The sequence below is a fragment of the Heterodontus francisci genome, chromosome 20, assembly GCF_036365525.1.
Source record: "Heterodontus francisci isolate sHetFra1 chromosome 20, sHetFra1.hap1, whole genome shotgun sequence".
NCBI lineage: Eukaryota > Metazoa > Chordata > Chondrichthyes > Heterodontiformes > Heterodontidae > Heterodontus > Heterodontus francisci.
Window position 1 is genome coordinate 88,906,886 of NC_090390.1, and position 17,873 is coordinate 88,924,758.

Below are 17,873 nucleotides of genomic sequence, written 5' to 3' on the forward strand. Positions count from 1 at the left end.
CACACACTGCTCCCACCAGAAATACCAGCACACCACACACTGCTCCCACCAGAAATACCAGCACACCACACACTGCTCCCACCAGAAATACCAGCACACCACACACTGCTCCCACCAGCAATACCAGCACACCACACACTGCTCCCACCAGAAATACCAGCACACCACACACTGCTCCCACCAGCAATACCAGCACACGACACACTGCTCCCACCAGAAATACCAGCACACCACACACTGCTCCCACCAGAAATACCAGCACACCACACACTGCTCCCACCAGCAATACCAGCACACCACACACTGCAACCACCAGAAATACCAGCACACCACACACTGCTCCCACCAGAAATACCAGCACACCACACACTGCTCCCACCAGAAATACCAGCACACCACACACTGCAACCACCAGCAATACCAGCACACCACACACTGCAACCACCAGCAATACCAGCACACAACACACTGCTCCCACCAGAAATACCAGCACACCACACACTGCTCCCACCAGAAATACCAGCACACCACACACTGCAACCACCAGCAATACCAGCACACCACACACTGCTCCCACCAGAAATACCAGCACACCACACACTGCTCCCACCAGAAATACCAGCACACCACACACTGCTCCCACCAGAAATACCAGCACACCACACACTGCTCCCACCAGAAATACCAGCACACCACACACTGCAACCACCAGCAATACCAGCACACCACACACTGCTCCCACCAGAAATACCAGCACACCACACACTGCTCCCACCAGAAATACCAGCACACCACACACTGCAACCACCAGCAATACCAGCACACCACACACTGCTCCCACCAGAAATACCAGCTCACCACACACTGCTCCCACCAGACATACCAGCACACCACACACTGCTCCCACCAGAAATACCAGCACACCACACACTGCTCCCACCAGAAATACCAGCACACCACACACTGCTCCCACCAGAAATACCAGCACACCACACACTTCTCCCACCAGCAATACCAGCACACCACACAGTGCTCCCACCAGAAATACCAGCACACCACACAGCGCTCCCACAACAAATACCAGCACACCACACACTGCTCTCACCAGCAATACCAGCACACCACACAGTGCTCCCACCAGAAATACCAGCACACCACACAGTGCTCCCACAAGAAATACCAGCATACCACACACTGCTCTCACCAGAAATACCAGCACACCACACACTGCTCCCACCAGCAATACCAGCACACCACACACTGCTCCCACCAGAAATACCAGCACACCACACACTGCTCCCACCAGCAATACCAGCAAACCACACACTGCTCCCACCAGCTATACCAGCACACCACACACTGCTCCCACCAGAAATCCCAGCACACCACACACTGCTCCCACCAGCAATACCAGCACACCACACACTGCTCCCACCAGCAATACCAGCACACCACACACTGCTCCCACCAGCAATACCAGCACACCACACACTGCTCCCACCAGAAATACCAGCACAACACACACTGCTCCCACCAGAAATACCAGCACACCACACACTGCTCCCACCAGAAATACCAGCACACCACACATTGCTCCCACCAGAAATACCAGCACACCACACACTGCTCCCACCAGAAATAACAGCACACCACACACTGCAACCACGAGCAATACCAGAACACCACACACTGCTCCCACCAGAAATACCAGCACACCACACACTGCTCCCACCAGAAATACCAGCACACCACACACTGCTCCCATCAGAAATACCAGCACACCACACACTGCTCCCACCAGAAATACCAGCACACCACACATTGCTCCCACCAGAAATACCAGTACACCACACACTGCTCCCACCAGAAATACCAGCAGATCACACACTGCTCCCACCAGCAATAGAAGCACACCACACACTGCTCCCACCAGCAATACCAGCACACCACACACTGCAACCACCAGCAATACCAGCACACCACACACTGCTCCCACCAGCAATACCAGCACACCACACACTGCAACCACCAGCAATACAAGCACACCACACACTGCTCCCACCAGCAATACCAGCACACCACACACTGCAACCACCAGCAATACCAGCACACCACACACTGCTCCCACCAGAAATACCAGCACACCACACACTGCTCCCACCAGAAATACCAGCACACCACACACTGCTCCCAGCAGCAATACCAGCACACCACACACTGCAACCACCAGCAATACCAGCACACCACACACTGCTCCCACCAGAACTACCAGCACACCACACACTGCAACCACCAGCAATACCAGCACACCACACACTGCAACCACCAGCAATACCAGCACACCACACACTGCTCCCACCAGAAATACCAGCACACCACACACTGCTCCCACCAGAAATACCAGCACACCACACACTGCTCCCACCAGCAATACCAGCACACCACACACTGCTCCCACCAGCAATACCAGCACACCACACACTCCTCCCACCAGCAATACCAGCACAACACACACTGCTCCCACCAGCAATACCAGCACACCACACACTGCTCCCACCAGAAATACCAGCACACCACACACTGCTCCCACCAGCAATACCAGCACACCACACACTGCTCCCACCAGCAATACCAGCACAACACACACTGCTCCCACCAGCAATACCAGCACACCACACAATGCAACCACCAGCAATACCAGCACACCACACACTGCTCCCACCAGAAATACCAGCACACCACACACTGCTCCCACCAGCAATACCAGCACACCACACACTGCTCCCACCAGAAATACCAGCACACCACACACTGCTCCCACCAGCAATACCAGCAAACCACACACTGCTCCCACCAGCTATACCAGCACACCACACACTGCTCCCACCAGAAATCCCAGCACACCACACACTGCTCCCACCAGCAATACCAGCACACCACACACTGCTCCCACCAGCAATACCAGCACACCACACACTGCTCCCACCAGCAATACCAGCACACCACACACTGCTCCCACCAGAAATACCAGCACACCACACACTGCTCCCACCAGCAATACCAGCACACCACACACTGCTCCCACCAGAAATACCAGCACACCACACACTGCAACCACCAGCAATACCAGCACACCACACACTTCTCCCACCAGCAATACCAGCACACCACACACTGCTCCCACCAGAAATACCAGCACACCACCCACTGCAAACACCAGCAATACCAGCACACCACACACTGCTCCCACCAGCAATACCAGCACACCGAGCTGTGCTCCCATCAGCAATACCAGCACACTGAGCGGTGCTCCCATCAGCAAAACCAGCACACCACACAGTGCTCCCACCAGCAATAGCAGCACACCACACAGTGCTCCTCCAGGAAAACCAGCACACCACACACTGCTCCCAAAAGCAGAAACCAGCACACGACACACTGCTCCCACCAGAAATACCAGCACACCACACACTGCTCCCAAAAGCAGAAACCAGCACATGACACACTGCTCCCACCAGAAATACCAGCACACCACACACTGCTCCCACCAGCAATACCAGCACACCACACATTGCTCCCACCAGCAATACCAGCACACCACACACTGCTCCCACCAGCAATACCAGCAAACCACACACGGCTGCCACCAGAAATACCAGCACACCACACACTGCTCCCACCAGAAATACCAGCACACGACACACTGCTCCCACCAGAAATACCAGCACACCACACACTGCTCCCACCAGAAATACCAGCACACCACACACTGCTCCCACCAGCAATACCAGCACACCACACACTGCAACCACCAGAAATACCAGCACACCACACACTGCTCCCACCAGAAATACCAGCACACCACACACTGCTCCCACCAGAAATACCAGCACACCACACACTGCAACCACCAGCAATACCAGCACACCACACACTGCAACCACCAGCAATACCAGCACACAACACACTGCTCCCACCAGAAATACCAGCACACCACACACTGCTCCCACCAGAAATACCAGCACACCACACACTGCAACCACCAGCAATACCAGCACACCACACACTGCTCCCACCAGAAATACCAGCACACCACACACTGCTCCCACCAGAAATACCAGCACACCACACACTGCTCCCACCAGAAATACCAGCACACCACACACTGCTCCCACCAGAAATACCAGCACACCACACACTGCAACCACCAGCAATACCAGCACACCACACACTGCTCCCACCAGAAATACCAGCAAACCACACACTGCTCCCACCAGAAATACCAGCACACCACACACTGCAACCACCAGCAATACCAGCACACCACACACTGCTCCCACCAGAAATACCAGCTCACCACACACTGCTCCCACCAGACATACCAGCACACCACACACTGCTCCCACCAGAAATACCAGCACACCACACACTGCTCCCACCAGAAATACCAGCACACCACACACTGCTCCCACCAGAAATACCAGCACACCACACACTTCTTCCTCCAGCAATACCAGCACACCACACAGTGCTCCCACCAGAAATACCAGCACACCACACAGTGCTCCCACAAGAAATACCAGCACACCACACACTGCTCTCACCAGCAATACCAGCACACCACACAGTGCTCCCACCAGAAATACCAGCACACCACACAGTGCTCCCACAAGAAATACCAGCATACCACACACTGCTCTCACCAGAAATACCAGCACACCACACACTGCTCCCACCAGCAATACCAGCACACCACACACTGCTCCCACCAGAAATACCAGCACACCACACACTGCTCCCACCAGCAATACCAGCAAACCACACACTGCTCCCACCAGCTATACCAGCACACCACACACTGCTCCCACCAGAAATCCCAGCACACCACACACTGCTCCCACCAGCAATACCAGCACACCACACACTGCTCCCACCAGCAATACCAGCACACCACACACTGCTCCCACCAGAAATAACAGCACACCACACACTGCAACCACTAGCAATACCAGAACACCACACACTGCTCCCACCAGAAATACCAGCACACCACACACTGCTCCCACCAGCAATACCAGCACACCACACACTGCTCCCACCAGAAATACCAGCACACCACACACTGCTCCCACCAGCAATACCAGCACACGACACACTGCTCCCACCAGAAATACCAGCACACCACACACTGCTCCCACCAGAAATACCAGCACACCACACACTGCTCCCACCAGCAATACCAGCACACCACACACTGCAACCACCAGAAATACCAGCACACCACACACTGCTCCCACCAGAAATACCAGCACACCACACACTGCTCCCACCAGAAATACCAGCACACCACACACTGCAACCACCAGCAATACCAGCACACCACACACTGCAACCACCAGCATTACCAGCACACAACACACTGCTCCCACCAGAAATACCAGCACACCACACACTGCTCCCACCAGAAATACCAGCACACCACACACTGCAACCACCAGCAATACCAGCACACCACACACTGCTCCCACCAGAAATACCAGCACACCACACACCGCTCCCACCAGAAATACCAGCACACCACACACTGCTCCCACCAGAAATACCAGCACACCACACACTGCTCCCACCAGAAATACCAGCACACCACACATTGCTCCCACCAGAAATACCAGTACACCACACACTGCTCCCACCAGAAATACCAGCAGATCACACACTGCTCCCACCAGAAATACCAGCACACCACACACTGCAACCACCAGCAATACCAGCACACCACACACTGCTCCCACCAGAAATACCAGCACACCACACACTGCTCCCACCAGAAATACCAGCACACCACACACTGCTCCCACCAGAAATACCAGCACACCACACACTGCTCCAACCAGAAATACCAGCACACCACACATTGCTCCCACCAGAAATACCAGTACACCACACACTGCTCCCACCAGAAATACCAGCAGATCACACACTGCTCCCACCAGCAATAGAAGCACACCACACACTGCTCCCACCAGCAATACCAGCACACCACACACTGCAACCACCAGCAATACCAGCACACCACACACTGCAACCACCAGCAATACAAGCACACCACACACTGCTCCCACCAGCAATACCAGCACACCACACACTGCAACCACCAGCAATACCAGCACACCACACACTGCTCCCACCAGAAATACCAGCACACCACACACTGCTCCCACCAGAAATACCAGCAGATCACACACTGCTCCCACCAGCAATAGAAGCACACCACACACTGCTCCCACCAACAATACCAGCACACCACACACTGCTCCCACCAGCAATACCAGCACACCACACACTGCAACCACCAGCAATACAAGCACACCACACACTGCTCCCACCAGCAATACCAGCACACCACACACTGCAACCACCAGCAATACCAGCACACCACACACTGCTCCCACCAGAAATACCAGCACACCACACACTGCTCCCACCAGAAATACCAGCACACCACACACTGCTCCCACCAGCAATACCAGCACACCACACACTGCTCCCACCAGCAATACCAGCACACCACACACTGCAACCACCAGCAATACCAGCACACCACGCACTGCTCCCACCAGAACTACCAGCACACCACACACTGCAACCACCAGCAATACCAGCACACCACACACTGCAACCACCAGCAATACCAGCACACCACACACTGCTCCCACCAGAAATACCAGCACACCACACACTGCTCCCACCAGAAATACCAGCACACCACACACTGCTCCCACCAGCAATACCAGCACACCACACACTGCAACCACCAGCAATACCAGCACACCACACACTCCTCCCACCAGCAATACCAGCACAACACACACTGCTCCCACCAGCAATACCAGCACACCACACACTGCTCCCACCAGAAATACCAGCACACCACACACTGCTCCCACCAGCAATACCAGCACACCACACACTGCTCCCACCAGCAATACCAGCACAACACACACTGCTCCCACCAGCAATACCAGCACACCACACAATGCAACCACCAGCAATACCAGCACACCACACACTGCTCCCACCAGAAATACCAGCACACCACACACTGCTCCCACCAGCAATACCAGCACACCACACACTGCTCCCACCAGAAATACCAGCACACCACACACTGCTCCCACCAGCAATACCAGCAAACCACACACTGCTCCCACCAGCTATACCAGCACACCACACACTGCTCCCACATGAAATCCCAGCACACCACACACTGCTCCCACCAGCAATACCAGCACACCACACACTGCTCCCACCAGCAATACCAGCACACCACACACTGCTCCCACCAGCAATACCAGCACACCACACACTGCTCCCACCAGAAATACCAGCACACCACACACTGCTCCCACCAGCAATACCAGCACACCACACACTGCTCCCACCAGAAATACCAGCACACCACACACTGCAACCACCAGCAATACCAGCACACCACACACTGCTCCCACCAGCAATACCAGCACACCACACACTGCTCCCACCAGAAATACCAGCACACCACCCACTGCAAACACCAGCAATACCAGCACACCACACACTGCTCCCACCAGCAATACCAGCACACCGAGCTGTGCTCCCATCAGCAATACCAGCACACTGAGCGGTGCTCCCATCAGCAAAACCAGCACACCACACAGTGCTCCCACCAGCAATAGCAGCACACCACACAGTGCTCCTCCAGGAAAACCAGCACACCACACACTGCAACCACCAGCAATACCAGCACACCACACACTGCTCCCACCAGAAATACCAGCACACCACACACTGCTCCCACCAGAAATACCAGCACACCACACACTGCTCCCACCAGCAATACCAGCACACCACACACTGCAACCACCAGCAATACCAGCACACCACACACTCCTCCCACCAGCAATACCAGCACAACACACACTGCTCCCACCAGCAATACCAGCACACCACACATTGCTCCCACCAGCAATACCAGCACACCACACACTGCTCCCAAAAGCAGAAACCAGCACATGACACACTGCTCCCACCAGAAATACCAGCACACCACACACTGCTCCCACCAGCAATACCAGCACACCACACATTGCTCCCACCAGCAATACCAGCACACCACACACTGCTCCCACCAGCAATACCAGCAAACCACACACGGCTGCCACCAGAAATACCAGCACACCACACACTGCTCCCACCAGAAATACCAGCACACCACACACTGCTCCCACCAGAAATTCCAGCACACCACACACTGCTCCCACCAGAAATACCAGCACACCACACACTGCTCCCACCAGAAATACCAGTACACCACACACTGCTCCCACCAGAAATACCAGCACACCACACACTGCTCCCACCAGAAATACCAGCACACCACACACTGCTCCCACCAGAAATACCAGCACACCACACTCTGCTCCCACCAGAAATACCAGCACACCACACACTGCATCCACCAGCAATACCAGCACACCACACACTGCATCCACCAGCAATACCAGCACACCACACACTGCTCCCACCAGAAATACCAGCACACCACACACTGCTCCCACCAGCAATACCAGCACACCACACACTGCAACCACCAGCAATACCAGCACACCACACACTGCTCCCACCAGAAATACCAGCACACCACACACCGCTCCCACCAGAAATACCAGCACACCACACACTGCTCCCACCAGAAATACCAGCACACCACACACTGCTCCCACCAGAAATACCAGCACACCACACATTGCTCCCACCAGAAATACCAGTACACCACACACTGCTCCCACCAGAAATACCAGCAGATCACACACTGCTCCCACCAGAAATACCAGCACACCACACACTGCAACCACCAGCAATACCAGCACACCACACACTGCTCCCACCAGAAATACCAGCACACCACACACTGCTCCCACCAGAAATACCAGCACACCACACACTGCTCCCACCAGAAATACCAGCACACCACACACTGCTCCAACCAGAAATACCAGCACACCACACATTGCTCCCACCAGAAATACCAGTACACCACACACTGCTCCCACCAGAAATACCAGCAGATCACACACTGCTCCCACCAGCAATAGAAGCACACCACACACTGCTCCCACCAGCAATACCAGCACACCACACACTGCAACCACCAGCAATACCAGCACACCACACACTGCTCCCACCAGCAATACCAGCACACCACACACTGCAACCACCAGCAATACAAGCACACCACACACTGCTCCCACCAGCAATACCAGCACACCACACACTGCAACCACCAGCAATACCAGCACACCACACACTGCTCCCACCAGAAATACCAGCACACCACACACTGCTCCCACCAGAAATACCAGCACACCACACACTGCTCCCACCAGCAATACCAGCACACCACACACTGCTCCCACCAGCAATACCAGCACACCACACACTGCAACCACCAGCAATACCAGCACACCACACACTGCTCCCACCAGAACTACCAGCACACCACACACTGCAACCACCAGCAATACCAGCACACCACACACTGCAACCACCAGCAATACCAGCACACCACACACTGCTCCCACCAGAAATACCAGCACACCACACACTGCTCCCACCAGAAATACCAGCACACCACACACTGCTCCCACCAGCAATACCAGCACACCACACACTGCAACCACCAGCAATACCAGCACACCACACACTGCTCCCACCAGCAATACCAGCACAACACACACTGCTCTCACCAGCAATACCAGCACACTACACACTGCTCCCACCAGAAATACCAGCACACCACACACTGCTCCCACCAGCAATACCAGCACACCACACACTGCTCCCACCAGCAATACCAGCACAACACACACTGCTCCCACCAGCAATACCAGCACACCACACAATGCAACCACCAGCAATACCAGCACACCACACACTGCTCCCACCAGAAATACCAGCACACCACACACTGCTCCCACCAGCAATACCAGCACACCACACACTGCTCCCACCAGAAATACCAGCACACCACACACTGCTCCCACCAGCAATACCAGCAAACCACACACTGCTCCCACCAGCTATACCAGCACACCACACACTGCTCCCACCAGAAATCCCAGCACACCACACACTGCTCCCACCAGCAATACCAGCACACCACACACTGCTCCCACCAGCAATACCAGCACACCACACACTGCTCCCACCAGCAATACCAGCACACCACACACTGCTCCCACCAGAAATACCAGCACACCACACACTGCTCCCACCAGCAATACCAGCACACCACACACTGCTCCCACCAGAAATACCAGCACACCACACACTGCAACCACCAGCAATACCAGCACACCACACACTGCTCCCACCAGAAATACCAGCACACCACCCACTGCAAACACCAGCAATACCAGCACACCACACACTGCTCCCACCAGCAATACCAGCACACCGAGCTGTGCTCCCATCAGCAATACCAGCACACTGAGCGGTGCTCCCATCAGCAAAACCAGCACACCACACAGTGCTCCCACCAGCAATAGCAGCACACCACACAGTGCTCCTCCAGGAAAACCAGCACACCACACACTGCTCCCAAAAGCAGAAACCAGCACACGACACACTGCTCCCACCAGAAATACCAGCACACCACACACTGCTCCCAAAAGCAGAAACCAGCACATGACACACTGCTCCCACCAGAAATACCAGCACACCACACACTGCTCCCACCAGCAATACCAGCACACCACACATTGCTCCCACCAGCAATACCAGCACACCACACACTGCTCCCACCAGCAATACCAGCAAACCACACACGGCTGCCACCAGAAATACCAGCACACCACACACTGCTCCCACCAGAAATACCAGCACACCACACACTGCTCCCACCAGAAATTCCAGCACACCACACACTGCTCCCACCAGAAATACCAGCACACCACACACTGCTCCCACCAGAAATACCAGTACACCACACACTGCTCCCACCAGAAATACCAGCACACCACACACTGCTCCCACCAGAAATACCAGCACACCACACACTGCTCCCACCAGAAATACCAGCACACCACACTCTGCTCCCACCAGAAATACCAGCACACCACACACTGCATCCACCAGCAATACCAGCACACCACACACTGCATCCACCAGCAATACCAGCACACCACACACTGCTCCCACCAGAAATACCAGCACACCACACACTGCTCCCACCAGCAATACCAGCACACCACACACTGCTCCCACCAGAAACACCAGCACACCACACACTGCTCCCACCAGCAATACCAGCAACCACACACTGCTCCCACCAGCAATACCAGCACACCACACACTGCTCCCACCAGAAATACCAGCACACCACGCACTGCAACCACCAGCAATACCAGCACACCACACACTGCTCCCACCAGCAATACCAGCACACCACACACTGCTCCCACCAGAAATACCAGCACACCACACACTGCAACCACCAGCAATACCAGCACACCACACACTGCTCCCACCAGCAATACCAGCACACCACACACTGCTCCCACCAGAAATACCAGCACACCACCCACTGCAAACACCAGCAATACCAGCACACCACACACTGCTCCCACCAGCAATACCAGCACACCGAGCTGTGCTCCCATCAGCAATACCAGCACACTGAGCGGTGCTCCCATCAGCAAAACCAGCACACCACACAGTGCTCCCACCAGCAATAGCAGCACACCACACAGTGCTCCTCCAGGAAAACCAGCACACCACACACTGCTCCCAAAAGCAGAAACCAGCACACGACACACTGCTCCCACCAGAAATACCAGCACACCACACACTGCTCCCAAAAGCAGAAACCAGCACATGACACACTGCTCCCACCAGAAATACCAGCACACCACACACTGCTCCCACCAGCAATACCAGCACACCACACATTGCTCCCACCAGCAATACCAGCACACCACACACTGCTCCCACCAGCAATACCAGCAAACCACACACGGCTGCCACCAGAAATACCAGCACACCACACACTGCTCCCACCAGAAATACCAGCACACCACACACTGCTCCCACCAGAAATTCCAGCACACCACACACTGCTCCCACCAGAAATACCAGCACACCACACACTGCTCCCACCAGAAATACCAGTACACCACACACTGCTCCCACCAGAAATACCAACACACCACACACTGCTCCCACCAGAAATACCAGCACACCACACACTGCTCCCACCAGAAATACCAGCACACCACACTCTGCTCCCACCAGAAATACCAGCACACCACACACTGCATCCACCAGCAATACCAGCACACCACACACTGCATCCACCAGCAATACCAGCACACCACACACTGCTCCCACCAGAAATACCAGCACACCACACACTGCTCCCACCAGCAATACCAGCACACCACACACTGCTCCCACCAGAAACACCAGCACACCACACACTGCTCCCACCAGCATACCAGCAACCACACACTGCTCCCACCAGCAATACCAGCACACCACACACTGCTCCCACCAGAAATACCAGCACACCACGCACTGCAACCACCAGCAATACCAGCACACCACACACTGCTCCCACCAGCAATACCAGCACACCGAGCTGTGCTCCCATCAGCAATACCAGCACACTGAGCGGTGCTCCCACCAGCAAAACCAGCACACCACACAGTGCTCCCACCAGCAATAGCAGCACACCACACAGTGCTCCCACCAGCAATACCAGCACACCACACAGTGCTCCTCCAGGAAAACCAGCACAATACACAGTGCTCCCAATAGCAGAAACCAGCACACGACACACTGCTCCCACCAGAAATACCAGCACACCACACACTGCTCCCACCAGCAATACCAGCACACCACACACTGCTCCCACCAGCAATACCAGCAAACCACACACGGTTGCCACCAGAAATACCAGCACACCACACACTGCTCCCACCAGAAATACCAGCACACCACACACTGCTCCCACCAGAAATACCAGCACACCACACACTGCTCCCACCAGAAATACCAACACAGCACACACTGCTCCCACCAGAAATACCAGCACACCACACTCTGCTCCCACCAGCAATACCAGCACACCACACACTGCAACCACCAGAAATACCAGCACACCACACACTGCTCCCACCAGCAATACCAGCACACCACACACTGCTCCCACCAGAAATACCAGCACACCACACACTGCAACCACCAGCAATACCAGCACACCACAAACTGCTCCCCCCAGCAATACCAGCACACCATGCAGTGCTCCCACCAGCAAAACCAGCACACCACACAGTGCTCCCACCAGCAAAACCAGCACACCACACACTGCTCCCACCAGCAAAACCAGCACACCAGACAGTGCTCCCACCAGCAAAACCAGCACACCATGCAGTGCTCCCACCAGAAATACCAGCACAACACACACTGCTCCCACCAGGAATACCAGCACACCACACACTGCTCCCACCTGCAATACCAGCACACCACACACTGCTCCCACCAGAAATACCAGCACACCACGCACTGCTCCCACCAGAAATACCAGCACACCACACACTGCTCTCACCAGCAATACCAGCACACCAGACACTGCTCCCACCAGAAATACCAGCACACCACACACTTCTCCCACCAGCAATACCAGCACACCACACAGTGCTCCCACCAGAAATACCAGCACACCACACAGTGCTCCCACAAGAAATACCAGCATACCACACACTGCTCTCACCAGAAATACCAGCACACCACACACTGCTCCCACTAGCAATACCAACACACCACAGAGTGCTCCCATGAGCAATACCAGCACACCGAGCGGTGCTCCCACCAGCAATACCAGCACACCATGCCGTGCTCCCACCAGCAAAACCAGCACACCACACAGTGCTCCCACCAGCAATACCAGCACACCGAGCAGTGCTCCCACCAGCAATACCAGTACACTGAGCCGTGCTCCCACCAGCAATACCAGTACACTGAGCCGTGCTCCCACCAGCAATACCAGCACACCGAGCAGTGCCTCCACCAGCAATACCAACACACCGTGCAGTGCTCCTACCAGCAATACCAGCACACCGCAGGGGGCTCTCCCCAGCAATACCAGCACACCGAGCAGTGCTCCCACCAGCAATACCAGCTCACCGCACAGGGCTTCCACCAGCAATACCAGCACACTGAGCAGTGCTCCCACCAGCAACACCAGCACACTGAGCAGTGCTCCCCCCAGCAATACCAGTACACCATGCAGCGCTCTCACCAGCAATACCAGCACACTGAGTGTTGCTCCCACCAGCAATACCAGCACACCACAAATTGCTCCCATCAGCAAAACCAGCACACCGAGCAGTGATCCCATCAGCAATACCAGCACACCAAGCAGTGCTTCCACCCGCAATACCAGCACACCGAGCTGAGATCCCACCAGCAATACCATCACACCAAGCAGTGCTACCACCAGCAATACCAGCACACCGAGCTGAGATCCCACCAGCAATACCAGCACAATGAGCAGAATTCCCAACAGCAATACCAGTGCACCACACAGTGCTCCTACCAGCAATACCAGCACACCGCAGAGTGCTCCCACCAGCAATACCAGCACACCAGGCAGTGTTCCCAGGAACAATACCAGCACACTGAGCAGTGATCCCATCAGCATTACCAGCACACCGAGCAGTGCTCCCACCAGCCATACCAGCACACAAAGCGGTGATCCCACCAGCAATACCAGCACACCACAGAGTGCTCCCATCAGCAATACCAGCACACCACACAGTGCTCCCACCAGCAATACCAGCACACAAAGCGGTGATCCCACCAGCAATACCAGCACACTGAGCAATCATCCCACCAGAAATACCAGCAGAGCACGCAGTGCTCCCACGAGCAATACCAGCACATCGCAGGGTGCTCCCATCAGCAGTGCCAGCATACTGAGCGGTGATCCCACCAGCAATACCAGCACACTGAGCCGTGCTCCCACCAACAATACCAGCACACCACGCAGTGCTCCCATCAGCAATACCAGCAGACCACACGGTGCTCCCACAAGCAATACCATCACACCAGGCAGTGCACCCACCAGCAATACCAGCACACCGAGCAGTGCTCCCATCAGCAATACCAGCACACCGAGCAGTGCTCCCACCAGCAATACCAGCACACTGTGCGGTGATCCCACCAGCAATACCAGCACACCAAACAGTGCTCCCTCCAGCAAAACCAGCACACCTCACAGTGCTTTCATCTGCAATACCAGCACACCACGCATTACTCTCGCCAGCAATACCAGCACACCAAGCCATCCTCCCACCAGAAATACCAGCACAGCACGCAGTGCGCCCACGAGCAATACCAGCACACCGCAGGGTGCTCCCATCAGCAGTACCAGCACACCGAACAGTGCTCCCACCAGCAGTACCAGCATACTGTGCGGTGATCCCACCAGTAATACCTGCACACTGAGCCGTGCTCCCACCAGCAATACCAGCACACCACGCAGTGCTCCCACCAGCAATACCAGCACACCGAGCAGTGCTCCCACCAGCACACCGAGCAGTGCTCCCACCAGCAATACCAGCACACCGAGCAGTGCTCCCACCAGCAATACCAGTACACTGAGCCGTGCTCCCACCAGATGTACCAGCACACCCAGCAGTGCTCCCACTAGCAATACCAGCACACCAAACAGTGCTCCCACCAGCAATACCAGCACACGGAGCAGTGCTCCCACCAGCAATACCAGCACACGGAGCAGTGCTCCCACCAGCAATACCAGCACACCGAGCAGTGCTCCCACCAGCAATACCAGCACACCGAGCAGTGCTCCCACCAGCAGTACCAGCACACCGAGCAGTGCTCCCACCAGCAATACCAGCACACCGAGCAGTGCTCCCACCAGCAATACCAGCACACCGCAGAGTGCTCCCACCAGCCATACCAGCACACCGAGCAGTGCTCCTACCAGCAATACCAACACACCGAGCAGTGCTCCTACCAGCAATACCAGCACACCGAGCAGTGCCTCCACCAGCAATACCAGCACACCGAGCGGTGTTCCCACCAGCAATACCAGCACACTGAGCAGTGCTCCCACCAGCAATACCAGCACACCGAGCAGTGCTCCCACCAGCAATACCAGCTCACTGAGCAGTGCTCCCACCAGCAATACCAGCACACCGAGCAGTGCTCCCACCAGCAATACCAGCACACTGAGCAGTGCTCCCACCAGCAATACCAGCACACCGAGCAGTGCTCCCACCAGCAATACCAGCACACCACGCAGTGCTCCCACCAGCAATACCATCACACTGAGCAGTGCTCCCACCAGCAATACCAGCACACCACGCAGTGCTCCCACCAGCAATACCATCACACTGAGCAGTGCTCCCACCAGCAATACCATCACACTGAGCAGTGCTCCCACCAGCAATACCAGCACACCACGCAGTGCTCCCACCAGCAATACCATCACACTGAGCAGTGCTCCCACCAGCAATACCATCACACTGAGCAGTGCTCCCACCAGCAATACCAGCACACCGAGCAGTGCTCCCACCAGCAATACCAGCACACTGAGCAGTGCTGCCACCAGCAATACCAGCACACCGAGCAGTGCTCCCACCAGCAATACCAGCACACTGAGCAGTGCTCCCACCAGCAATACCAGCACACCGAGCAGTGCTCCCACCAGCAATACCAGCACACCACGCAGTGCTCCCACCAGCAATACCATCACACTGAGCAGTGCTCCCACCAGCAATACCATCACACTGAGCAGTGCTCCCACCAGCAGTACCAGCACACCATGCAGTGCTCCCACCAGCAATACCATCACACTGAGCAGTGCTCCCACCAGCAATACCAGCACACCGAGCAGTGCTCCCACCAGCAATACCAGCACACCGAGCGGTGCTCCCACCAGCAATGTCTTTCTGAGGAACAGTCACACCCCCTGTTACTCACCTTCCCAGATCCCTTCAATGTCTAGGATGGTTGAAAGAATATTCTTGCTGCAGCCTGGCATATTCTCCCCACCGTTCGGATAGAAGTCCACATGTCCACAGGCCTGAATCATCCCGAGCCCTACAACAGGAGGCAAGTATTCACACTGGTGCACAGAGACACATCCACTCCCTCACCCTCCCAGATTCCATACAACAAAAGACCAGTCCTCTGATCTCTCAGCCACCACTCGCCTCCAACGCTGTCTCACGCTGTCCTTCTGAATTTGTCCCCCTTTGTCTCCCTCTCTCTCTCTGTCTATCTCTGTCTCTCTGTCTGTCTTCTCTCTCTCTTTGTCTGTCTCTTTCATTTTCTCTTTATCTCTGTCTCCTGCACTTACTCTTTCATGCTCGCTCTTTCCCTCTTTCTTTCTCCTTCACTATCTTTCACAATCTTACTCCTCTCTTTATTCTCAACTCTACTCTCCGTTTTTGCTTCTCCGAGCTCCAATTCCCCAGTCCTCTTTCTTCCTGCACCTTCATCATTCATCAGATCATCTCTTAAGTGATTCTTTCCCAGACTCAGGGCTCAATAACTTCCCTGTTACAAGCCCAATAGGCTGTACGGCCTTTGCTGTAAGTCCAGTAGCCTCTACTGTCTCCCTTTAACTCTTTCAGCAATGGCACTTACCAACTCTGGGGAACTGGGATGAGCCATCCGTGTGAATCACATCAACAAATGATGCGTCAGTGGGATCCAGTCGGACTTCAAGTGGAGTGTTCTGGAAGTACGCCTCGACAGGATCAAGCCCTGTGGAATAATTCTGGGATCTGTGAATTGCTTTTACA

The 17,873-nt window shown here is 55.2% G+C and overlaps 1 protein-coding gene across 1 annotated transcript in view; it reads right to left on the reverse strand.

Annotated features, from left to right (window-relative positions):
* Nucleotides 1-17,873, reverse strand: part of LOC137380986 (inactive pancreatic lipase-related protein 1-like) — a 106,909-nt gene that overhangs the window by 29,323 nt on the left and 59,713 nt on the right. The window contains exons 7-8 of the mRNA XM_068053406.1: nt 17,716-17,835; nt 17,047-17,166 (exon numbers count right to left, since the gene is read on the reverse strand). Coding sequence (XP_067909507.1) covers nt 17,047-17,166; nt 17,716-17,835 — 240 coding nt within the window. The remainder of the gene's footprint in view (nt 1-17,046; nt 17,167-17,715; nt 17,836-17,873) is intronic.